This window comes from Molossus molossus, unplaced genomic scaffold (genome assembly GCF_014108415.1).
Source record: "Molossus molossus isolate mMolMol1 unplaced genomic scaffold, mMolMol1.p scaffold_m16_p_8, whole genome shotgun sequence".
NCBI classification, from domain to species: domain Eukaryota; kingdom Metazoa; phylum Chordata; class Mammalia; order Chiroptera; family Molossidae; genus Molossus; species Molossus molossus.
In genome coordinates, this window is record NW_023425402.1 from 30,918,706 (window position 1) to 30,945,943 (window position 27,238).

Genomic DNA, 27,238 nt, shown 5'->3' on the forward strand with positions numbered 1-27,238 from the left:
TAAGAACACTGGCGAACATAGTCAAAACCAACGTATTCAAAACTCTGGAAATAAGTTAAATCTTGTAAAAATATGAGAAGATTTTTTTCAAGAAAAAAAATGTCCGAATCTTATATGCATGGACAGTTTTGTGGTGGTTCAACTTTTTGTATTCCCATCTCCCTCTCTCTAGCTCTGTAATAGTCTTGTAAACCACAACACTGCAATAATGACATCTGTGAAACCAGTAATCTAGCAGGCACTGAGGGGCAGTCCAGGTTTAGAGTTCACACAAAAGGTTCTTCCCTGGGAATGGCACTATTTCATTGGTCTGGCAGCTCTCTGAAAAGTTCCATTCTCAAGAATTGACTTTATTTGACCTAACTCAAACCAAACTCTATTCAAAATCCCTATGAGTATTTATTAACAACAATTAGTGACAATTGCTTAACCTTGCAGTTGCTTGAGGCGATGATTCCAGTTGTGGCCAACAAGAGGCCAACCAATATACTTAAAGGTAAAAATTGGGGATAAGATGTTCATAGAGGTCTTTGAAAAACTAAACATATTTCTGGGAAACTAGAAGGCAATACAACATAAAGTTTAATCACAGGCCTAAGAAAGACCTGGAAAGACATTATCTGACTGTTCATGAGTCTCTGGGTAAGTAGGAAGAGAAGAGTAAGACAAAGTTATAATTTGTCTGGCTGAGTGTTGACTGCATTGCATTCCTCAACACAGACATACTGATTCCCTCAGTGGAAGCTGGAGACTTAATTGTTAAAAGAAATTAAGAAAAGATCTGTTAAATCATTAGCTGTCAGCAAAGGTAGCCAAGCAAAGGTTACAATAGTCACATGTGACAAAAACACATAATTTATAAAACTATTTTAGAATAATCACTAAATGAACAATAGCAAAAACAACAACAACAACAAAAAAAAAAAAACAGCAAAAAGCAAACCAGTAACAACTGGAAAGTAGCCAGTTCTGATGTCCTGATTTGCCACATTATATTATTTGAAAGGTCAAGTGTTCATTAAAAAATGTCATATAATAAACAGAAAATTATAGCCCACACACAGAAATAAATGCGGTAAATAGGAACTGTTCCAGAGGCAGCCTTGATATTAGAGTTACTTGATAAGAGATATTAAATCAAATACAATAAATATGCCACCAAATACAATAACCTAGAAGAAATGAATAAGTTCTAAAAAATATATCTTTCCTAGACTAAATCACAAATAACTGGAAAATTTAAATAGACCAACCAACATTTGGGAAAATGAAACAACCATAAAAAACCTCCCAAAAAGTAAAAGTCCAGGACTAGATGGCCTCACTAGTGAATTCTACCAAATATTCAAAGAAGATTTAATACCACTCCTTATCAAACTTTTCCCAAGAATTGAAGAAGAAGCATTACATGCTAAAACATTTTATGAAGCCAATATTACCCTGATATTAAAACATGGCAAGGATAATAGAAAAAAATTACAGACTGACATCTTTGCATTTTGACTATGAATGCAAAAATCCTTAACAAAATGCTAGCAAATTGAATAAAATAATACATTAAAAAAATAGTGCATCACAATCAAGTGGGATTCATAACAGTGCCAAGGGATAGTTCAGCATACACAAATCAATCATTAACAAAATAAAGGACTGAAATTAAGTGATCATATCAATAAATGTAGAAAAGCATTAGACAAATACAACCTCTATTTATTATTAAAATGGGTATTAAAGAAAAATAACCCAGCATAATGAAGGCCATATATGACAAACTTTCTGCTAGCATCATATTCAGTGGTCAGGACTGAAAGCTTTTCCTCTGAGATCAGGAGCAAGACAAGGCTGTCCACTCTTACTCAACATAGTTCTGGAGATTCTTACCAGAGCAATCAGGCAAGAGAAAGAATAAAAGGCATCCAAATTGGGAATAAAGAAGAAAAACTGTCACTGTTCGTTGACAACATGGTTCTTTATATAGAAAACCTTAAAGTATTCACCAAAAAACTATTAAAAACAATAAACAAATAAAGTTTCAGGATATACAATAAACATACAAAAATGCATTGCAGTCCAGGCTGGTGTGCTTCAGTGGTTGAACGTTGACCCATGCACCAAGAGGCCGCCAGTCCTATTCTCGGTCAGGGCACATGCCCAGGTTGTAGGCCCGATCCTCAGTGGGGGGCATGGAGTAGGCAGCCAATCGATGTTCTCTCTCATCAATGTTTCTATCTTTCTCTCCCTCTCCCTTCCTCTATCTCTAAAATCAATAAAGAAAAAAATAAATGAAAAAAACAAACATGCATTGCGTTTCTATATACTAACAATGAAATTTCAAAAAAATAGTCCCTTTGCAGTTGTAACAAAAAGAATAAAATACCTAGGAATAAACTTAACAAAGGAGGTGAAGAAGTTACACACTGAAAACTATAAGACATTTTTTAAAAGGAAATTGAAGAAGGCACAAAGAAATAGAAAAATAGTCTGTGTGCATGGATTGGGGGACTCAGTGTAGTTAAAATGGCCATATTACCCAAAGCAACATATACATTTAATGCAATACCCACAAAAATCCCAATGGCATTTTTAAAAGAAATAGAAAAATAAAATCATCAGAATTTATATGGAACCACAAAAGACCTCAAATCGCTAAAGCAATCCTGAGGAGGAGGAGGAGAAGGAGGAGGAGGAGGAAGAGGAGGAGGAGAGGAGGAGGAGGAGGAGGAGGAGGAGGAGGAGGAGGAGAGAAAGAAGAAGAAGAAGAAGAAGAAGAAGAAGAAGAAGAAGAAGAAGAAGAAGAAGAAGAAGGAGAAGAAGAAGAAGAAGAAGAAGAAGAGCTGCTGGTTATAACACTACTTGACTTCAAATTATACTACAAAGTGAAAATAATCAAAAGAGAGTGGTATTGGCAGAAAAAGAGATAGACTAATATAACAGAATTGAAAACCCAGAAATAAACGTATATTTATATGGGCAAATAATCTGCAACAAAGGAGCCTAAACATGCAATGAAGAAAAGAAAGTATCTTTAATAAACAGTGCTGAAAAAATTGAAAAAACACATACAGAAGAATAGAACTAGACTGCTATTTGTCCCCATACACAAAAATTAACTGAAAATGGATCAAAGATCTAAATATAAGACCTGAAACAATAAATAATTTATTAAAAAAAAAACATAGGTTCTAAACTTGGTCTTCGAATTTTCTGAATTTGACCTCAAATTCAAAGGAAGCAAAAACAAAAACACATGAATGAGACTATAGCAAACTAAAATGCTTCTGCACAGCAAAAGAAACTATCAACAAAACAGAAAAGCAACCAATGGAATGGGAGAAAATATTTATAAACACCAGTGATAAGGGGTCAATATCCAAAAATTTATAAAGAATACATACAACTCAACAACAACCAAAAACAAACAACCCAATTAAAAATGGGCAGAGGACCTGAACAGACACTTCTCTTAAGAAAATATACGAATGACTAACAGATTTATGAAAATATGCTAAAAGTCACTGTCAGAAAAATGCAAATCAAAACTACAATGCGATACTACCTCATGACTGTTAAAATGGTTATCATCAAAAAGATAAGTAACAACAGTGGAGAAAAAAGAACCCTCATTCACAGACGGTGGGGATGTAACCTGGTACAGCTACTATAAAAAGTAGTATGAAGGTTCCACCAAATTTTAAGAATAGAGTTACCATATGACTCAGTAACTCCTCTTTTGGGTATCTACCCTCAAAATTTGAAAACATTACTCATAAAATTATATGTACCACTATGTTCATTGCAGCATTATTCACAGTAACCAAGACATGGAAACAACTGAAGTGTTCTTCAATAGAGAATTGAATAAAGAAGATGTAAATATATACAGTAGAATACTATTCAGCCATAAACAAGATAAAATACTGCTATTTGCAACATGGGTGGATCTTGAGAATATCTTGCTAAGAAAAATAAGTCATATATGGGATATAAAATTGAAAACAACAAATGAACACACAAACAAAACAAAAACTTATACACACAGATAACAGTATGGTGATTACCAGAGGGGAAGGCGTGTGAGAGGAAGTGGTAAAGGGTAAAGGGGGTCAAATATATGGTGATGGAAGGAGATTTGACTTTGGGTGATAAACACACAATGTAATATACAGAAATGCAGTATAAAATTGTGAACTTGAAACCTATACAACTTAATTAATCAATGTCACATCAATAAATTTACTATAAAAAGAATATCCCAATGAATCCAAAAATATTATTAGAACTAATAAATGAGTTAATCACAATTGCAGTGTACAAAAATCAATGATATTTCTATATATTAGGGAAAAAAATTTAAATGACACAAATAAAACAATTCCATTTACAATTAACATCAAAATGAGTCGAATTCTTAAGAATAAATTTAACAAAAATGCAATACTCCTATATGAAAAACTCCAAAACATGGTTAAAAATATTAAAGTGGTCATAAATAAACAGAAAGACATTCTGTGATTATGTATTAAAAGACTCATTATTATTAATATGGGAATATTTTCCAAATCAACCTCCAGATTCAATACACTCCCTATTACAATCCAAGTTACCTTCTTTTTGCAAAAATGAACAAGCTTATATTAAAATTCATATAGAAATGCAAGGGTCTCAGTGGAGCCAAAACAATCTAAAAATTGAAAATAAAAAGTTAAAGGCATATTCCCTAATTTCAAAATTACTAAAAGCTACAATAAAAGAGAGTGACCCTGAAATAAGGATATTCATAGATCAATGGGATAGAATTGAGAGTCCAGAAAAAAACTCTTACATTTTTATTCAAATGATTTTAAGAAAGGGCACTAAGAAAATTTAATATGAACAAAAAATCATTTTAGGAAATCATGCAGGGACAAAGGATATCTATATATAAATAAATGAAGTCGGAGCCGTATCTCATGCCATAAACAAAAAATTAAGTAACCTAAAGAAATTATGCCAAATATGAGAAAAAAGTCTTAGACGAAAATATAAAGATAAATCTTTTTAACCTTGGATTAGGCAACAGTTTGTTTGATATGACATCAAAAGCAGTAGTGACAAAAAAATATATAACATAGATTAATTGATCTTCATTATTATTAAAATTGTGCTTCAAAGGACACCATCAATAAAGTGAGAAGTTAACCGACAGAATATAAGACAATATTTGTAAACAATATCTTATAAGCCACCTGTATTCAAAAAAATATATAAAGAAATTCTTACAACTCAATAATTAAAACACAAATAATCCAATTTCCGGTTGGGCAAAATTTGCAGAGATATGTCTTTAAAGCAAATATACAGATAGTGAACAAGCACATTTCAATATGGCACATAGAATGATGGTTAACATCAGTAGTCCTCAGGGAGCGGGAAATCAAACATACCACGAGATACCACTTCACACAAAATAGGACAGCTACAATAAAAAGACACATCAATGAGTACTGACCAGGGTGTGGAGAAATTAGCATCTTTATACATTGCTGGTGAGATTTTAAAATAGTGCATCCACTTTGGAAAAGAGTTCAGAATTTCCTGAAATGTAGAGTTACCATATGATCCAGCAATTTCCCTACTATTGATATACATGGAAGAACGATAAATGTATGTCCATACACACCTGTGCAGGAATATTTATAGCAACATTATTCATAAAAATAAGTAAGTAGGAACAACCTAAAGGTCTATAAACTGAAGAACAAACAAATGTATTATAATCATATAATGTAATATTATTTGGTCATAAAAAATAATAATAAAGTATTGCCCTGGCTGGTTTGGCTCAACGGTTGGAGCTTAGGCCTGCGGACTGGGGAGTCCCCAGTTCGGTTCCTGCTAGGGGCACGTACCAAAAGAGAAAAGAAAAAAAAAAAACTAATAAAAAATAAAGTATTAATACTTGCTGCAACATAAACCTTGAAAACATTAAATAAGACAGTCACAAAAGACCATATATTGCATGATTATATCTATATGAAATATCTAGAATTTTGATCTTTAAATGTAATTTTATACAGTATATAAATTATGTCTTAATAGTTATTATAAAGAAAATAATTTGGTAAGGAAATTTTTAAATATTGAGTCATCATATTTATATATAACACATGTAATATATAAATTAAGCTCATCTCATTAATAATATATTTAGTGACTTCTCTCTTTTTAATCTAGTAAAGCCAATATTAATATAGCATTTATGCCCGGCTGGTGTGACTCAGTGGTTGAGCGTCAACCCATGCACCCGGAGGTCAACGGTTTGATTCCTGGTCAGGGCACATGCCCAGGTTGTGGGCTGGATCCCCAGTGGAGGGCATGCAGAAAGCGGCCAATTGATGTTCTCTCTCATCGATGTTTCTATCTCTCTCTCCCTCTCCCTTCCTCTATCTCTAAAAATCAATAAAGAGCCCTTGCCGGTTTGGTTCAGTGGTTAGAGCATCAGCCTGCGGTCCAGAGAGACCCAGGTTCGGTTCCCGCTAAGGGCATGTACCTCGGCTGTAGTTTGTCCCGGGCCCTGGTTGGGTTGTGCGGGTGGCAACCACTTGATATGTCCCTTCCACATCGATGTTTCTCTCCCTCTCTCTTCCTCCCACTCTATCTGAACAAAAACTGAGAAAATGTCCTCAGGTGAAGATAAAAAAAAAAAAAAAAAATCTATAAAGAAAAAATTTTAAAAAATATATAGCATTTATATTAATGCATTATCTTTAAAATCGCAAAGAAGAAACACAATCAGAAAGCCTATTTCAGCTAGACTTCTAGTTTAATTTTAATAAAAAATGCAATATTTAATTTTCTGAAAATAAAACCAATAATCTGTCAAAATTCTGAGAAACAATAAAATAACTAAGAGAGTTTGTATTAATTTAAGTGGCAAAGTCTTCTGACATCTTTATTAATTTAAGTCAGTAACAGTTCATAATTAATGATGTCAGAGTTATCTAGAAAGACTGATTATTTGTCATGAATATTAAAATAAGTGTATTTTAATTGTCTTACAGATTTTGTTGCTTGTTTTATATCTTTAAGATCTGTATAGAAAATAGCAATATTTTTATCTGTCATGTTAGATAATACATTAAATTAAATTTTAGTCCTCTCATTCTGTTTGATATGCATTATGAGAATAACATATTTGGAACAAATAGGTGGATAATCATTAGTGACATATTACACATAAACACATGCACACACATTTATTTTTTTAAACATATGTATGATACTGTATTTTGGGAAAGAACAGCAACTAGCATTAGGCCATCCAGGACCTATCCAGTACTAAAAGCTAGATTCACAGCTAGAGGTTGGTGTTCTGTTCAATTTCACAGAACATCAAAATGAGACAAGGCTACTCTGCATCCCTGAAAAATCATAACAAAAACAAGCCTACTTTTCACAAAAACATGAACATTATCTATACCACAAACACTCCCCAACAATGTCTGGTACAAATGATTGCTGCCTCTCTAAAAATGATGGCTTTAACCTCTGTCTAGTCTTCTATCTAGTTTTATTGTCTTCCAGATAAGCTGTATGATGAACCCAATCATAGAGTTCTTTTCACTTCCTGACAATAGCTGATCTAAACCAAGATCCCACTTTTTTAAACCCTCCCTCAAATTGCATGTCACAAACTTAAACCTCTAAGTCCTTTCCAGCACCCTTCTACTGAGATGCTCCATGGATTTATACCATGTGTGTTCTCCCTCTGGACAATGTGTTATAAACCCAATTTGTTCCACTAAAGTTGTGTTCCTTCTGATGTTTGTCTGGAGGTAATTGACAGTGTGAAATTGAACAATTAATATTTTTAGTAATTAAGAAAGCTGAATGAAAAAAAATGCATTCTCAAATAATTTTTTTTTTATTTTTAGTAATTAAGAAAGCTGAATGTTAAAAAATATATATCAGCATCTTTGAAAAAACTGGAAAATTCATATTCTATGTATAGGTCACAATTAATGAAATTATTTAGGGAAAATAAAATAAACATAGATATCTACAGATCTTTTTTTCCCAGCCCGACAACATTTGATTCTTTCTGCAACATCATAGACAAGCAGTTAATACTAACTTGTGATATATCAGTATATCAATATCACACAAAACTAGCTCTGGGTTTTTGTGTATTTTAAACTATATCAACTATTAGCATTGTGAGTTTTTCATATTACCAAGATTATTTATGTGTTCTTCCTATCACTAAAATATAAATCTAACTATTACCAGCTACTTCAGAATTATCATTTAATGAAATAAACTGACAATAATGACTAGTATGGGTTTTATATTCTATTTTAGTCAACAAAAGTAAGAAAAATTTATTTAAAAAACTCTTATGTGCTTCAAATGATCCAGAATTCTGAATGGTTATCATAAGACAAAAGAAAGTGTGAGTGATTTTGGAGGACAGTCTGAAATTATTTTGATTTGTCCTTGATAAATAACCATCTAAGTATATTTGCATTCAATTAATCTGCTTCTGTGACAAGAAAAAACCAATTTCTGGTTGTAATACACGGTTTTTCATCCCCTTGAGAAACCTTATGTATACCAAACAAGTCAAAGAATAAGTTAATTAATATATATCTAGTTATTAAGCACTTGAAATATCAATAGCTGCTCAGAATTTCAATTTGGAGTTTCTTTAAACTTCTCATCTAAGACCAAGCTAATATAATTTGATTATGGAAATGTGGGATACTCTGTGTTGTAAAATGTATCAATAACTTGACTAAACTAATCCCAACTCATAATAATCTCTACATTACAAATTGAACGTTTAAATTCAATGGACACACTAAGGAGTCCTATTGTGGCACTCAGCATGATGGAATGGTCCAAGACAAGCTGAGATGGAAAGACATGTTTTATTTTTTTTTTTTTAATGAATTTTTATTTATTTTTTGGTACAGACATTTTACCTTTTTACCCCATTGGCACCCCCCACCCCACCCCCCCTCCACCCTGTCCCCGGCTTAGTTGTCCATGTCCATTGGTCATGCATACATGCATATAAGTTCTGTGGTTTATCTCTTCCCACCCCCCCCACCCCCCATCCCCTCTTCTGAGGGATGTCAGTCTGTGCCCTACTTCCATGTGTCTGGGTCTACTGTATTCCTCAGACTGTTATGTTCATTATATTCTGTATATAAGTGAGATCATGTGGTATTTGTCTTTTTCTGCTTGGCTTCTTTCACTTAGGATAATACTTTCCAGGTCCCTCCATGTGGTCTCAAAGGATAAGAGATCTTTCTTTCTTACCGCTGCATAGTACTCCATTGTGTATATGTACCACAGCTTTTTTATCCATTCGTCTACTGGTGGACACTTGGGCTGTTTCCAGATTTTAGCTATTGTAAATAGTGCTGCTATGAACATGGGGGTACATATATTCTTCCTGATTGGTGTTTCAGGTTTCTTAGGGTATATTCCCAGCAGTGGGATCACTGGGTCAAATGGAAGTTCAATTTTTAATTTTTTGAGGTAGCACCATATTGATTTCCATAGTGGCTGCACCAGTCTGCATTCCCACCAGCAGTGTATTAGAGTCCCCTTCTCTCCACACCCACGCCAACACTTGTTGTTTGATGATTTGTTGATGGCGGCCATTCTGACAGGTGTGAGGTGATACCTCATTGTTGTTTTAATTTGCATCTCTCTGATGATTAGTGATGTTGAGCATTTCTTCATATGTCTCTTGGCCATTTGTATGTCCTGTTTGGAGAGGTGTCTATTCAGCTCCTCTGCCCATTTTTTAATTGGGTTCTTTGTCTTCCTTTTGTGGAGTTGTATGAGCACTCTATATATATTGGAAATTAACCCCTTATCTGATACATCATTGGCAATGATGTTCTCCCATACAGTGGGTTGCCTTTCCATTTTGATGATTGTTTCTTTTGCTGTGCAGAAGCTTTTTAGTTTGATGTAGTCCCATGTGTTCATTTTCTCCTTTATTTCTGTTGCCTTAGGTGATGTATCAGTGAAAATTCTGCTCCGTATGATGTCCGAAATTTTGTTGCCTACATTTTCTTCTAGAATTTTTACGGATTCACGGGTCACATTTAAGTCTTTTATCCATTTTGAGTTTATTTTTGTGTATGGTGTAAGTTGATGGTCTAGTTTCATTTTTTTGCATGTAGCTGTCCAATTTTCCCAACACCATTTATTAAAGAGGCTGTCTTTACTCCACTGTATGCTCTTGCCACCTTTGTCAAATATTAATTGAGCGTATTGCCCTGGGTCCATTTCTGGGTTTTCAGTTCTGTTCCACTGGTCTATATGCCTGTTCTTGTTCCAGTACCAGGCTGTTTTGGTTACAGTCGCTTTGTAGTATAACCTGATATCTGGTATTGTGATCCCACCTACTTTGTTCTTCTTTTTCAAGATTGCTGTGGCTATTCGGGGTCTTTTTTGGTTCCATATGAACTTTTGAAGTATTTGTTCTAGTTCTATGAAATATGTCGTTGGTATTTTGATGGGGATTGCATTAAATCTATAGATTGCTTTGGGTAGTATGGACATTTTAATGATGTTAATTCTTCCAATCCATGAACAGGGTATGTGTTTCCACTTTTTTATATCTTCCTCTATTTCTTTTTTCAATGACCTGTAGTTTTCTGCAAATAGGTCCTTTACTTCTTTGGTTAAGTTTATTCCTAGGTATCGTAATTTTTTTGGAGCGATGGTAAATGGGATTGTTTTTTTAGTTTCTCTTTCTGTGAGTCAATCATTGGTGTACAAGAATGCCGTCGATTTCTTGACATTAATTTTGTATCCTGCCACTTTGCCAAATTCATTTATTAAGTCTAATAGATTTTTGATGGAGTCTTTAGGGTTTTCTATGTACAATATCATGTCATCTGCAAATAATGACAGTTTCACTTCCTCCTTTCCAGTTTGGATCCCTTTTATTTTTTCTTCATGTCTGATTGCTGTGGCTAAGACTTCCAGTACAATGTTAAATAATAGTGGTGAAAGTGGACATCCCTGTCTTGTGCCTGTTCTTAATGGAAATGTTTTTAGTTTCTGTCCATTGAGTATGATGTTGGCGGTAGGTCTTTCATATATGGCCTTTATTATGTCGAGATATGATCCCTCTATTCCTACATGCTGAGCGTTTTTATCAGAAATGGATGCTGGATTTTGTCGAATGCTTTTTCAGCATCTATTGATATGATCATGTGGTTTTTATTCTTCATTTTGTTTATGTGGTGTATCACGTTTATTGATTTGCGAATATTTTACCAGCTTTGCATCCCTGGAATGAATCCCACTTGGTCATGGTGAATAATTTTTTTGATGTATTTCTGGATCCGATTTGCTAATATTTTGTTCAGGATTTTGGCGTCTATGTTCATCAGGGATATTGGCCTGTAGTTTTCTTTCTTTGTAGTGTCTTTTTCTGGTTTTGGAATTAGAATTATGCTGGCCTCATAGAACGTGTTTGGAAGTCTTCCTTCTTCTTGAATTTTGTGAAAGAGTTTGAGGAGAATGGGTGTTAGTTCTTTTTTGAATGTTCGGTAAAACTCCCCCGTGAAACCATCTGGGCCTGGGCTTTTGTTTGCTGGGAGAGTCTTGATTACCTCTTCAATTTCCTTAGTTGTTATTGGTCTGTTCAAGTTTTCTATCTCTTCCGGGAATAGTTTTGGGAGACTGTGTGTTTCTAGAAATTTGTCCATTTCGCTTAGATTGTCGAATTTGTTGCCATATAGTTGTTCATAGTAGTTGTTAACGATCTTTTGTATTTCTGTGGTGTTGGTTGTTACTTCTCCTCTTTCATTTCTGAATTTGTGTATTTGGGTTCTCTCTCTTTGTTTCTTGGTGAGTCTAGCTAAGGGTCCATCAATCTTGTTTATCTTTTCGAAAAACCAGCTCTTTGTTTCATTGATCCTTTGAATTGTTTTTTTGGTCTCTATGTCATTTATTTCTGCTCTGATCTTTACTATTTCCTTCCTTCTACTTGCTCTGGGGTTTTCTTTTTGTTTGCTTTCTAATTCTTTAAGTTGTGAAGTTAGACAGTCAATTAGAAATTTTTCTTGTTTTTTGAGGTAGGCCTGTAGTGCTATGAACTTCCCTCTCAGAACTGTTTTCACTGCATCTCATAGATTTTGTGTTGTTGTGTGTTCATTTTCATTGGTTTCCAGGAAGTTTTTAATTTCTTCCTTGATCTCCTTGGTGACCCATTCATTGTTTAATAACATGCTATTTAGCCTCCATGTGTTGAAATGTCTTTGCATGTTCTTCTTGCAATTGATTTCTAGTTTCATGCCATTGTAATCTGAGAAGATGCTTGATATGATTTCAATCTTCTTGAACTTGTAGAGATTTAGTTTGTGTCCTATCATGTGGTCTATCTTTGAGAATGTCCCATGTGCACTTGAGAAGAATGTGTATTCTGTAGTTTTGGGGTGTCATTCTCTGTAGATATCTATTAAATCCATTTGGTCTAGTGCTTCATTTAGAGTCTCTGTTTCCTTGCTAATTTTTTGCCTAGAGGATCTATCCAGTGCTGTCAACGGGGTGTTGAAGTCCCCTGCTATGATTGTAGTGTTGTCGATTTCTCCTTGGAAGTCCTCCAGAAGATTTTTAATATATTTTGGTGCTCCTATATTGGGTGCATATATGTTTATCAAGGTTATATCTTCCTGTTGGATAGATCCTTTCAATATTATGTAGTGGCCGTCTTTGTCTCTAGTTATGGTCTTCATTTTGAAATCTATTTGATCAGATATGAGAATTGCTACCCCAGCTTTTTTTTGCTTTCCATTTGCTTGGAAAATTTTTTTCCATCCCTTCACTTTCAACCTATGTGAGTCTTTTGTTGAGAGGTGGGTCTCTTGTAAACAACATATAGATGAGTCATGCTTTCTTATCCAATCAGCTACTCTGTGTCTCTTTATGGGAGCATTCAATCCATTTACGTTTAAGGTGATTATTGATATGTACTTATTTATTGTCATTTTTGTTTAGTGTGGTTCTATTTTTCTTCCCATTTCTACTGCTAATTACAGCAGTCCTTTTAACATTTCTTGCAGTGCTGGTTTGGTGCTAATGTATTCCCTTAGCCTTTTTTTTCTGGGAAGCTCTTTATTTGATCTTCTATTTTGAATGATAGCCTAGCTGGGTAGAGTAGTCTTGGATTCAGATTCTTGTTTTTCATGACTTTGATTACTTCATGCCATTCTCTTCTGGCCTGTAGTGTTTCTTGGGAGAAGTCAGCTGAGAGCCTTATGGGGTTCCCTTTGTAGGTAACCTGTTGCTTATCTCTTGCTGCTTTTAGGATTCTCTCTTTGTCTTTAATTTTTGGCATTTTAATTACTATGTGTCTTGGTGTGGGCCTGTTTGGGTTCTTCTTACTTGGGACTCTCTGTGCTTCTTGAACTTGAATGCCTTCTTCCTTCACCAAATTAAGGAAGTTTTCTCTCACTATTTTTTTGAATATATTCTCTATCCCTTGTTCATTTTCTTCTTCTTCGGGGACTCCTATGATGCAAATATTATTACGTTTCCAGTTGTCCCATAGTTCTCTTAAGCTGTCTTCCTCTTTTTTAATAGTTTTTTCCTTTTGTTTTTCTGATTGTTTGATTTTTTCTACCCTGTCTTCTAATTCACTGATCCGGTCCTCAGCTTCTCCTACTCTGCTTTTTAAACCTTCCAATGTGTTTTTCATTTCGAATATGTCATTTTTTATCTCTTCTTGTTGGTTTTTAATTTCCATTTGGCTTATTTTCAGTGTCTCTATATCCTTACTCATGCTGTTCAGCTTCCTCAAGATCATGGCTCTGAATTCTAGCTCTGTTAACATGCCTAATTGCTCCACATTGATCTCATCTTCGGTGGAGGTGTCTTGCTTGGAAAGACATGTTTTAAAGAAGTAAAAGCATTTGTCACATGTGCCACATCTGGAAACTGCATTTCTAAATTAAAATGTTTATTGTTTGAAATATATTTAATGTTTAAATATGCATACATTTAAGTTGTTCATGTGTATTTGATACATTTATATACTGTAACATACTTGCCATTGTAGGATAGTTAGCAACTCTATCATGTCACATAATAATAGTAATTTATTTTGTGTGGTAAGAATAATTAGGACCTATTGAACACATGGGACTACATCAAACTAAAAAACTTCTGCACAGCAAAAGAAACAACCATCAAAATGGAAAGGGTACCCACTATATGGGAGAGTATAATTGCCAATGATATATCAGATAAGGAGCTAATTTCCAAAATATATAGAGTACTCATACAACTCAACAAAAAGAAGGCAGAGAACCCACTTAAAAAATGGGCAGAGGACCTAAATAGACACCTCTCCAAACAGGACACACAAATGGCCAAGAGACATGTAAAAAAATGCTCCACATCACTAATCATGAGAAGTGCAAATTAAAACGACTATAAGGTATCACCTCACACCAGTCAGAATGGCCGCCATCCACAAATCATTGAATAAAAAGTGTTGGCGAAGGTGTGGAGAAAAGGGGACTCTACTACACTGCTGGTGGGAATGCAGATTGGTGCAGCCACTGTGGAAAACAATATGGTGTTACCTCAAAAAATTAAAAATTGAATTGGCATTTGATCCAGTGATCCCACTTCTAGGAATATACTCTAAGAAGCCTGAAACACCAATCAGAAAGAATATGTGTACCCCCATGTTCATAGCAGCACTATTTACAATACCTAAGATCTGGAAACAGCCCAAGTGTCCATCAATAGATGAGTCCATAAAAAAGCTGTGGTACATATACACAATAGAATACTATGCAGCTGTAAGAAAGAAAGATCTCTTATCCTTTGAAACAACATAGAGGGACCACGAGAGTATTATGCTAAGTGAAATAAGCCAAGCAGAGAAAGACAAATACCACATGATCTCACTTATTTGTGGAATATAATGAACAAAACAAGCTGAGGAACAAAATAGACCCAGAGACATGGAAGTGGGGTGCAGACTGAGAAACCTCAGAAGAGGTAGACATGGGGGAAGGGAAGAGATAAACCACAGAACTTATATGCATATATGTGTAAACAAGAACCCAGACAATAATGCTGGAGAGGGGGCAGGATTGGGAGGAGGGTGTCAATGTGGGGAAAAGGAGAAACATCTGTAACTAAAGTAAATAAATAAACATTAAAAAATAATTAGGATCTAGTCCTTTAACCAGTTGGATGATTATAATACAATATTGTTGTCTCTGTTTACTATATTGTACATTAGATCTCCAGGACTCATTTATCTATGGCTTGCAAGTTTGTATCCGTACACAACATCTTTCCAATGTCCCCAACCCCCTGCCTCTGGTAACCACTATTTTGTTCTGTCTGAATATGTTTATTCCTGTTTTGACTTGACATTTGGACTTTGGTATATATAAATTTCAAATGAATGTGACATTATCATTTCAGAAAACAGTTCTTCATCTTGGAATAATTGTTTTAATTAAATGTATGTAAAGTGAACACAATGTCTGAATGAAAACTAAGGATATTGAGCACTCCAAGTAATTTCATGAAGAAAACAATAAATATATTACTCACCGATAGCTATTGTAAAGGTCAGTACAGGTAGAATTGTTCTCACAAGGATTCATTTTGCAGTCATTGGAATTTTGTTCACAAAAATGCCGTTCCCAACCAGACAGGCATGCACACAGGCAGCTCTAAGGGAATCATATAAAAATTATACAACCTTTAGGTATTTTTTACTATTAAGCCTAAAATCCAGATACTACTGGCTATTTTGATCTCTTGGTCAGTTTATACCTTTTACAATTTTTATAGAATGTCGATATTTCTCTCAAGTTTCTTTTACCACAGTTTAAAAACTGTGTAAACAGTATCCATTAGTATGTAATTCAATAAAAATTTGCAGTATATCAATAAAATCTATATAAAATATGAAAATATTTGTGACTTATGTTCACAGTCAGAACTATTAACTTTGTTAAATGTCTTAATATAAAAATATTGTATTAGCAATATGATTGTTGCGATTTAAACTAAACTAAAAAGCAACTCGGCAATAGCTCACAAGTTTGAAGATATAACTACAACAAATGAACCTTCTGTCAGCTTTGTGGCATTACTTACAAATAATTAACCTAGGTATGTTCAATAATGTTGGTTGATTAAAATAATAAAACTTTCTATATTATTTTTCTAAAGTATAGAAATGGCCTATAACAATATTAAAGTTCTAAAGGTAAAATGTTGTTTTCCCAAGATTGGGCAAACAAACAAATAAAACCCCTCAAATTACTGTGGGTAATAACTTATATATTAAAATATCTTTGAAGAATGCTGTTCTTTGTCAAAACAATAGAGTTTGGGCTCCTGCATGTAAAGACTCTAGATTTAACACTATGAAAAATATTAAAATCAATGTTAGCTGTTATCTTGTTCTTCCCTGTTTAATACAGTAGCCACTAGCCACATGTTGCTATACAGTATCGGTAAGTGATTGGCTCCAATTGAGATGTGCCTTAAGTATAAAACATAGATTAGATTTTAAAGATTTAGTATGCAAAAAAAAAAAAAAACATACAGTATTTCACTAATAATTGTATTACTTACACACTGTAATGGTAATAGTTATAAAGAGTTAAACAAAACACTTTAAAATTAACTTCACACATTTCCTTTAATTTCTTTTTAATGTGGCTGCTAAAAAATTTAAATCACACAGGGGTCTCATTACACTCTACTGGACAGAACTGTACTACATTATGCCAGCACAGTTTCTTTATTTGTGAATAGGGCTAAGACATCTACATAGTTATATACATACATACATACATGCAGTGAACAAGGTCCCTAAGATTAGGGAATGTGTTTAGTTAAATTTTTTTTCTTTATTGATTTTAGACAGAGAGGAAGGGAGAGGGAGTGAGGGATAGAAACATGGATGATAAAGAAGATTGACTGGCCGCCTCCTGCATGCCCTTCACTGGGGATTGGGCCCACAATCTGGGCATGTGTCCTGACCAGGAATTGAACCAGCAACCTCTCGGTGCATGGGTCAATGCTCAACAAGTGAGCCACACCAGCCAGGCAGAGAATGTGTTTAGTTTAATACATTGCAGCATCTTGAGCAGTTCTCGCACCCCACAGATACTTAATACATGTTTGTTGAACAAATGTAAAAGAATGAATATGATAGAAAAAATAATGTAAAAGCTGCACTTAGTACTCAAAACAGATTGCAAAAGGATTCTACGTGCTTGCTAGAGGTGGATAACAAATTTGTTACAAATATTACACTAACCAGAGAAAAACAAACATGCATGTTCCATGTATGTACATTTAGGTCACAATAATTCAAATGTATGCAATTTGCCGCTGAGTGTTCTGCTTTGCTTTAACAGGGCCAAATGGGTTTCTATGCCCGTGAGCAGCTGAAGGGCAGAGGGATGAGAGCCACCATATTATCAACACTGAACTTTATTCCTGACACATGTTAATTCTCCACTCAAAATCCTCATTAATCGTACCCACAGTTTGCTGAATTTTAGAAGATATTTTTCATGCATTGTTACTTTACATTGTTAACTTTCTCAGTGAGCATTTTGACATTCCCAAAGATTTCCTGGATTGTTTTTGTCTTTTTTGTTTGTTTTTTTTTTGTTCTCTTTAGTAAGCAATGAAAGGGGACTTACATTGAGTGTAATGATTATTTTTTGTTTCATGAATCTGCTATTAAAAACGGAAGCGATTCTACAATAGGCAAGTCAAGCATGTGCTGTGGTGAGTGGGGGATAACTACCCAATTTAGTGATGGGCATTAGGGCAGAGCAGGGTGGATAACATATGTGAAATCTGTGGGACAAGGTGAGTTACCCTTTAATTATGTTCTGAAAATTCACTTTCTAAGAGGTATGAAACATTTCTGTAAAGACAAAACACATAAATTTACTGCTGTTTTTTATTTTGACAACTTGGTAATAATTTAAAATAAATTTAGTGATTAAAAAGCCAATTAAATTACTTTTCCATTATAGTCATATATTCCTTAAATGTTAATAATTTTTGGTGTTCTTGATGATTTAATAATTAGTATAAATTATCATCAATTTAATTTTATAATTATCATTAAAGTGTCAGGTACTACACCAGTGAACTCAGATAAGATGGAATTTGTATAAAAAGAAAACAAAAGTATGAAAGAAATAGATTTTTTTCCTAATGTTAAACATTACAAAAACTATAAATGTTGAACGGTGTAGACATGAATATTAACTAGAAATAACTCAGAATTCAAGTATTTTTATTTATCGATTGCTTACTGGAATCAGAATCATTTTTCTGAATGTAGATTTCCCCATTTAACCATGTAAAGTTAATTACTTCCAGAAACATTAAATAATAGTTAAAGGTAAAATACTATTTTAAATCACATTACCTTGGTACTAAATAATTATATTATATTTTGAGCTAGGTTAACTGAGGCGGGAAATGCATTTAAAATATATTTACTAAAATTTGAGTAGAAGTTTACATACTTTATGAAGTTGAAGCCACATCATTTTTACCTCTTAATAAGAAGTAGACATTATTCTTCCTGTAAAATTCAGATAAAACAGTTTTCGGAGTTTGAACATATGCAGGTAAGAAGAAGATAGGGAAGACAGCAATGTGAGAAGATGATCTAGATCTAGAAGAGGCAACTACCCAGCCAGTGGGACAGATGACGAAGCAGTAAGGTTAGGTAAATGTACAAGGAAGAACTGTCCAGTGTTTAATATTTCAAGTCAAAAAGCAGATATTTTAAATCTCCATGATCAGTGGCAAACAAACTGAGTTGAATAGAATAATTCTGAATATTAATTTTGAAGTTTGAGAGATAAAAATAGAAAAACGATTTTGCTGCTTATTAAATTTCTAGACACGTTTGGTGTACTAATTTTCTCTTGCTTCATACAAATTACGACAGATTGAGCAGCTTTAGACAACATAAATTTACTATCTCACAGTTTCTGTGGGCCATTGTCCAGGTATAGGTTGTTTGGGTCCTTTGCTTAGAGTATGGCCAGGCTGAAACCAAGGTACTAACTGGGTGGTGATCTCATCTGAGCCTTGGGGTCCTTTGCAATGGTTGTCAGCAAAATTAATTTCATTGTATCTATAAAACTTAGAGAAAATTAACTTAAATTAGAAATGTAACTTCAGTTTAACTTTATTTAGAAATAAAACTAAGTCATCGTATTTTTGCTAACTGTCCGGCACAGACAACATTCAGCATCAGGAGACGGCGCTGGGTCCTCAGCATGGGTCCTCCGTTTCTTCTAGCAGGGCAGTCTGCCTCTGCCGGGACACCAGGAAAGCGGGGCTGCAGTAACTTGCTCTTTTAAGGGCCCGTCTAATTAGGTCAGGGTCAACCAGGATACTCTTACATCTGATTAATCTAAGTCAAGTGATTAGGAACCCTAGTTATAGTAGTAAAATCTTTTTCAAGATAATAGAGCATACCCATGATAGTAATATCCCAACATAGACACAGGTCTTACACACAATGGGAGGAGATTTTACAGGGAATGATATACTAGGAGGTGGGAATCTTGGGATTATTTTATAATTCTGTCCACTACATCTACTAACTTAATTTCTCTAAATGACATATTTAAATTCCTTAAGCCTCTGTTGCTTTCATACGTAAAGTACCAATAATATCTACTTCATATGCTTATTTTGAGCATTTAGTGCAGTAATGATTATAACATGCTTATCTCAGTGACACATAATTGCCACTAATTAATAGTAGTCATTGCCTCTAGGTATACCAGTCTAGATTTGACAGTAATATGAAGGTCAACGTGAAACTTTCAGAAAGTACTGCATCTAGATCAGAATATCCTTTTTTTTTTTTTTTTAATCCTCACCCGAGGACATTTTTCAATTTTTTGTTCAGATAGAGTGGGAGGGAGAGAGAGGAAGAGAGAGAGAGAGAGAAACATCGATGGGAAAAGGACACATCGAGTGGCTGCCACCCACAAGACCAACCAGGGCCAGTGACAAACTGCAACCGAGGTACATGCCCTTAGCAGGAACCAAATCCAGGTCTCTCTGGACCGCAGCCTGATGCTCCAGCAGCTGAGCCAAACTGGCAAGGGCCAGAATTATCCATTTTTATATTATTTCTTTGCATGGACAAGTTAAGCTACTTACTGAAAGATAAAGATTATCAGAAAAGGAAAACAAAGAAGAAGAAAAGGAAGAGACTTTAGTAGTGTGTCAATTATAAGACACAAACTTAGATGAAGTAAAGAAATTTCAGAACATATAAATTAGGAAAAGTAATCAAGAAAAAATAGAAAATAGTATTAAACAAATATACATCTTAAAATGCACCAAAAGAGGGAGCTTGACAGTAGGCTTACATAGACAGAATTAAAATTATTTCCAAATCTTTAATTTCCCTCTGATGACATATAGGTACATAAAATAGAAAAACAGGTGAAACTACCTGACTTATATTAAGACTACTATAACCTAGTTACCAAAACCTGGTTAGTATATAATAAGAAATAAAAACTCAGCCAGTGTCACTTAAGAAAATAATAATTAATTAAAAAAAGTATTTTAAGTAATTGAATCTAACAATGTCTTCAAAATATGGTCTATTAGAAGCTGGTACTTCCTCCCTCCCCATCCCCCTACCCCTGAAATAGAAGTATGCTTGAACACAAGAAAATCGATTAAAGAAGAAAAAATTGATTTGATCATCTCAGATGTAGAAAAAAATGTAAAATTCAACACACATTTATAAAAATTGTTTTAGCAAACGAGAACTTAATAGGAATGCACTTATATTAATAAAAAAACCATTGCCCTGGACGGTTTGGGCGTTGACCCACACACCAAAAAGGTTGTGCATTCAATGCCCAGTCAGGGCACATATCTAGGTTGTGGGTTTCATTCCTGGTCAGGGCACGTACAGGAGGCAACCGATTGAAGTTTCTTTTTCCCTCTCTCTCTTTCTTTTCCTCTCTCTCTAAAAATCAATAAAAACATATCCTTGCATGAGGATTAAAAACAAAAACAAAAAATTGATTCTCTGAAAAAATAAAAGAAAACTATTTACCACACAATTAAGAAAAAAAAAATCAAGCCAAACATTAATTTACCAAAGGCAGTTAAGGAAACTGAATAAAATATGTAAAGCAATTGTTGACTTCTTTAAAAAACAACCAAGGCAAACTGGATCTCTTAAGTTCTGGAAAGAAGGAAAGCAAGAGCTAAGGTAAGATCACACTTTCCTTTGCTTTTAATGCTAGGACATTTGCTTATTTAAATTCAGGTAAATAAAAGCAATTCCATTTTGGTGTATTTATCCAATAAAAACAAAAACCCTAATTCAAAAAGACATATGCACAATGTTCATTGTAACATTATATACAATAGCTAAGATACGGAAGCAACCTAGGTGTCCATTGACAGATGAATAGACAAAGAAGAAGTGACATATAAATATATATACATATATATGTATATATATGTATGTATACATACATATTAATATTATACAACAATTAAAAAGAAGAAAATCTTACCTTTTGCAACAACCTGGATGGACTTAGAAAGTATGCTAAGTGAAATATCAGACAAAGATGAATAGCATTTGATTTAAACTTATATATGAAATCTAAACAAAACAAAACAAAAACAGACACATAGAAGAAGAGACCAAAGGGATAATTAATTGAAAGGAAGGAGATGGGGAGAATGGATGAAAATGTTAAAAGATAATAAAATCAATAATATTGTGATAATTTACAGTGACAGATGACTATTGGAATCAGTGGGATAATCAAATTCAAGAAGTAACAATGTCAAAACACTATATTTTACACCTGAAACTTATATAATGAATAAAATATTGTACACCAACTATACTTAAATAAAGAAGAAACATATATTTTTAAACATTGCTAAGGAGAAAGAAGAAGCTGGAGTTTTCATCATTCTCCCTAGAATGAAAAGAAAATATTGGCGTTTAGCTTTGTCAAGGAGATAGGTCCGTGAAGAGAAGAGCAGAGGAACAAGCCCAAATTTGATGAGCAGTCTTTTGGAGGCATTCATTCTCTAGGGTGTAACTCCCCAATGCAAGCAGAGAGCAGCTAAACTGAATAAGAAAGATTCAGTAGTCTTGTGGGGTAGGAAAGATAGAGGCTGAGTTTAGAGCTTGCAAGATGGAATGGTCCTGCTAAATACTTCTGACTTTCAGTTGAGACCCCAAAAGGCCACAACGTAGAAGTAAGGACATATGAGCAAAAACACCAGATCAGATCATGCTAAAGCCCACTCACCTGAAATGAGGTCATCTATCTGTACTTCATTTTTCTACCAGATAAAATTAAGTGCTCTTTAGAGGAAGTTAACATTAAGTCAAGCTTTTCAGTGCTTGATACAAAACTCCTGGTATTCCATAAGAAATGGAAGAAACGCTGAGGACAAAAATTCAAGAGAAAAACAGACAGTACAAATAGACTATCCAGACATTGTAGTTAATGATATTTAAAAATAATGATGATTGATAAGTGCAAGAACATAGAAAGCAAGATAGGAAATTTCACTAGCTATCTGCTGTAATATAAATACACAAAGAAATACTGTGGGTTTATAAATAATAATACTTGAAATTTAAGAATTTAATTTATTATTTATATTACTTCAAGATAAATAACAGAAATCTTAGCAGAAAATATTATTAGTAAATATCCAGATCAAAGTACTTAAAAAAAAGTATAGAGAAGTCAGAAAACAAAACAAGAAGAATGGGAAATAGTGAAAGGAACTAATAGATGTTTACTTGGAGTGACAAAAAGAGAGGATAAATTAAATAAAATAAATATTTTAAAAAGTACTGCCTGACAATTGTCCAAAGATAACAAAAGATAGTCAGAAGATAGTCACCACAGATTTAGATAGTTCTCCAGAGCTTTGCTGGTTAAGTATAAAGAAAAGATTAGCTAGGGTAAAAGTGCTGATGGCAAAAGGTAAAGAATAAATCTTAAAAGCAAAGAACAGAGACACATTACCTTCAAAGGAACATTAAGACTGACAACTTCCTTCCTAATGGAACGGTGGAAGCACGGACCCAGTAGACCAGTAGTCTAATGGAATAAAAGAAGAGAACTGCCGCCGACCTAAAAGTGTGTGCTTAGTAAATAAATAAATAAATATTAAATAAATAAACGCTTCAATTCAGCAAGGAGAATAAAACGTTTTTATTCTCACTTTAAACCTGACAATTTACTGAAGCATTCCAGGTTGTGGGGATTTGGTAACAGAGAGCCAGTATTTCAACTCAAGTTCCATGAATGATTAGCTATATAATGGTAATCATGTTACTTAATCTCAAGGAACATCAGAAATCACGAGACCTGGTCGATGAAAGTATTAAATGAGTAGTGTACAACTTCATTTGATATTCACTCATAGTAAAATGCCAGTTAATTTTACCGAAAATGTTCTGTTCTGTGACTTGGCCGGGTAGTACTCCCCAGACTCTCTTTCCTGCCTCGTCTACCTGGAATGCTTTTGCTCACTTTCTCTAACTTCTGCCCCATCTTTTCAAATTTTATCTTTCCTGAAATGTCAAAATAAATCCCACATTCTACCTGAAGTTGATATTATTTCCTCTGGTATACTTTCCTTTCTTAAAATTATTATTTTATCTTTTATGATCATTTTTAAGCACATTAGTTACATGTATACATATTATATTTTTTTGTTTATTACTTACCATATTTTAAAATATCTTAGCCCTGGTTGGTTTGGCTCAGTGGTTAGAGCTTTGGCCTGTGGTCCGAAGGGTCGCTGGTTCAATTTAGGCCCAGGGTATGTGCCTGAGTTGCAGGGTTACTGGGCCCCAACCAGGGCTGTGTGAGAAGCAACCAATGGATGTGTCTCTCCCAACATTGATGTTTCTCTCTCTCTCTTTTAACATGCCTCCCTTGCACACTCTCTAAAAAAAATTTATTTTTAATTGTGTTCTTCTTCTGATGCATTACTCATATGATCCTAGGCACAAGAATAAAGATTTATTTTTTCTTTACTAAAATAAAAAAAATTGAAGTAAAATCCATAATGAATTCAGTTTTTGTAAGAGTAAAGGAATCTGCCTTTTGTCTTATTGTTTATTTTCTTTTCATGTTATTTTAAGTATTAATTTTAATCTATAAAGACTTATAAAATTTACTATTGACACAAAGATTGTCAAACACTGGATATAATTATATTCAGAATTAGACGTAAATACAGTAATCTTTATTCTTAAAAACAAACCAAACTAATTTAATATGATTTCTTTCAGCTAGAGAAGCAATTTATCCTGGTGCTTTAAATCTAAAAAGAAATAATATATATTATTTGAGAGAAAGTTAATGAAATATTTTAAAACAATTTCTGTGAAAAGTAATAAACGTTGAATTACATTGAACATATTTTGAAATAAGGCAATGAAAATACATGTTAGATTGAAGAATACATTTAAGGCAGAACTATTTTAGAAAAAAACAATTTCTGTAACATGCAAAAATGTAACATAAAATCTATGAAAAGCTGCATGTTAGATGTAGATAATGATAGTGTATAAATATTCATTGTGTCAATAATACCTTTATAAACTGAAAAAAGTAAAAACCTTTAAGAAACTTAGTAACTGTTTTCATGTAAAAATATTTTTTGTTAGTATTAAGAAGAGCAAATTAGTATTTTAGTGCCTATTTTAAATGAAGAAAGACAGTAAGTCAAATTCCACCAGCTTTACTTCTTATATTATAGTCAATCTACAAAAATGTTTACATTACATTCTTTAAAATAATCTCAGTTGTTTCTCCACTATGCTATTTTCTACCTATAGTCTCTATTAACCATTTAGTCCTTGTATTTTAGTTCTCTTGATTGCATGCCCTACCTTCATGAATTATTTGTGATTCTTTCCAAAGGGTCCCTTACCTATTTACCTGTAATAGTTTTTTAATTTTCTTATGTAAGGAAAAGGTTTAAAACTAGAATAGAGGAGCTTAGCCTACCAATACTGGAATTGTGTTCTTTAGTAATAATAGAGCTACCACAGGAAAATAACTCACCTGCCATTGATATTTACTGTTCAAATACATTTCTTATGTCTTGAATGGTGCTTTCCGTATTGACTCAATTTAACAACTGGAGATTTAATCTATTACCCAAAGTTCTATCCCAAGAAAATATATAATACTTAAGAGTACACAAATATAATTTCTGAGGAACTATCACAAACATAAAGGTGACAGAATATAAATACAATTTTGCTACAGATAGTTTAGATGTTTGGGACAATTTTTTTTTTGGTATAAAAGTCAAATGGTAATAAAAATGCAAGCACAGGATGGACTAAAAATTACTTTTTCTCCCCATCAGGCTTTGTCTAAAATATTTCACAGAAAGATAATATATAGTTATTTGCTTATACTCAGTTTTTTAACATATTTGATAGCTCATAGAATTTCACATCTTTTATTGCTCAAAGCTGTCTTACACTTTAGACAATTTGGTCCAGTAGTTTTAAAATACTTATATGTTAATGTTAATTAGGAAACACTAACACAAACACATTTCCCAAGGGTGTATGGATATGCAAAGCAGCGTAAGCAGATGTGCTCTGACTGAGCCGGGGAAGAAGGCCCAGCACCCTGCCCCTTACCTGTCCTGGCCACTCTTCCTCCAGCAGCCTCGGAGGACACCACCAATCCCCCAGGAGTCTCAGAACAATTGAAAACCACTGATCCATCCAACCTATTTCATTTTATAATAGAGAAATGGAACCCTTGGAGGTTAAGTAAATTGTTCCAGCTACTGTAACTTGTGAATGCTAAAACTAGAATTAGAATTCATGTCTCCTGACACACTGGCCGCTATTCCCAAATGTAACTTTAAAAATCAATTTAAAATACCTGGTAAATTAATAAATTCTGAAATATACATTCTGAAATATACCCTTATGACGATCTGGACATTTTGAAGCAATCTTCAAATCATGTACGCTAATTCACTTAATATGTGAATTCTCATACTCTTTTTTTCTCTATATATCAGAAAGTTGCTAGGTGGTCTATTTGATACCAGTATGACCCTATCAAAATAGCAGTGACCAATAGTAATTATCCCTGATGTTAAAATTACAACCAATATTAATTGGTTGAAAACCAATGTTATAAACATGAAGCTGGAATACTATTATATTGTCATTTACATGCATGGAATAAACAGAGAACTTCTCTGACTCCACATATTACTTTCGGGTTAGATGTGGGCAATTCTCATCCTCACTGAGCTTTGCAGTGATAGAGAGTAGAAGAGTAAACACTGCTGCTTTGGTTGAAGGACTCTGCCATGGAGTATTTACAGCCTTGGGACATACGTAAATCAGTGCATCTGAAAGTGTTTAAACCACAGTACAAAACTCTTTTCTGGCATAGAGACCCCAAGTAAAACAAGCATCTATAAAAGCATAGAAATAAGCTAGGCTTTCTGATGCTGCAGTAGGGTATTACATACCTTTCAATAACTCCTTACAATAGTTCATCTTACCACTTGGTAAATTAAAATAAAATAATGAATATTAGGTAATATAAAGGTATTTTGAGCATGTCTTTAAACCTATTTTGACTGTCTCATGTTCTTAAAGTTTTGGCTTTTGATAATATTTTTAATTTATTAGGATCTTTATTTTAAGTGCTATAAGATTAGGTAGACGTTTTTCTTTAGGTTAAACAGAAAGCATTTATATGCAATGCTCTTTGTGTGTATTGTATATAATTATAGATATACCTAGCATACAGAATAATATATGCACATGGTATATACCATGGACATTCATGTGCACACACACACACACACACACACACACACATAGATTCACATTTAATGACGTTTGATTAAAGTTCATTTTCAGAGTTAAAGAAACAATTTTCAGCAAATATTACATATTATAGTGCTTCTGTATATTTTTTATACATAATTATTTCCTAGCAACCACAAAGAAGAATTATAGTTAAAAGAGCACTTATTAGTGTTATAGCGTGAACTGTCTTCACCTCTCATGACCTTAATAATTATTAAATGCTTTGTAAATCTATAGGTTCTAGTTCCCTGATAGGGTAACTATTTTGTCTTATGGTTAACTGTCATGATTTTTATCATAGGT

The 27,238-nt window shown here is 33.6% G+C and overlaps 1 protein-coding gene across 1 annotated transcript in view; it reads right to left on the reverse strand.

Moving 5' to 3' along the window:
- The window catches only part of EYS (eyes shut homolog), a 1,629,530-nt gene that overhangs the window by 1,029,468 nt on the left and 572,824 nt on the right, over window positions 1-27,238 (reverse strand). The window contains 1 exon segment of the mRNA XM_036248740.1: window positions 15,592-15,713. Within this exon segment, the coding sequence (XP_036104633.1) occupies window positions 15,592-15,713 (122 nt within the window).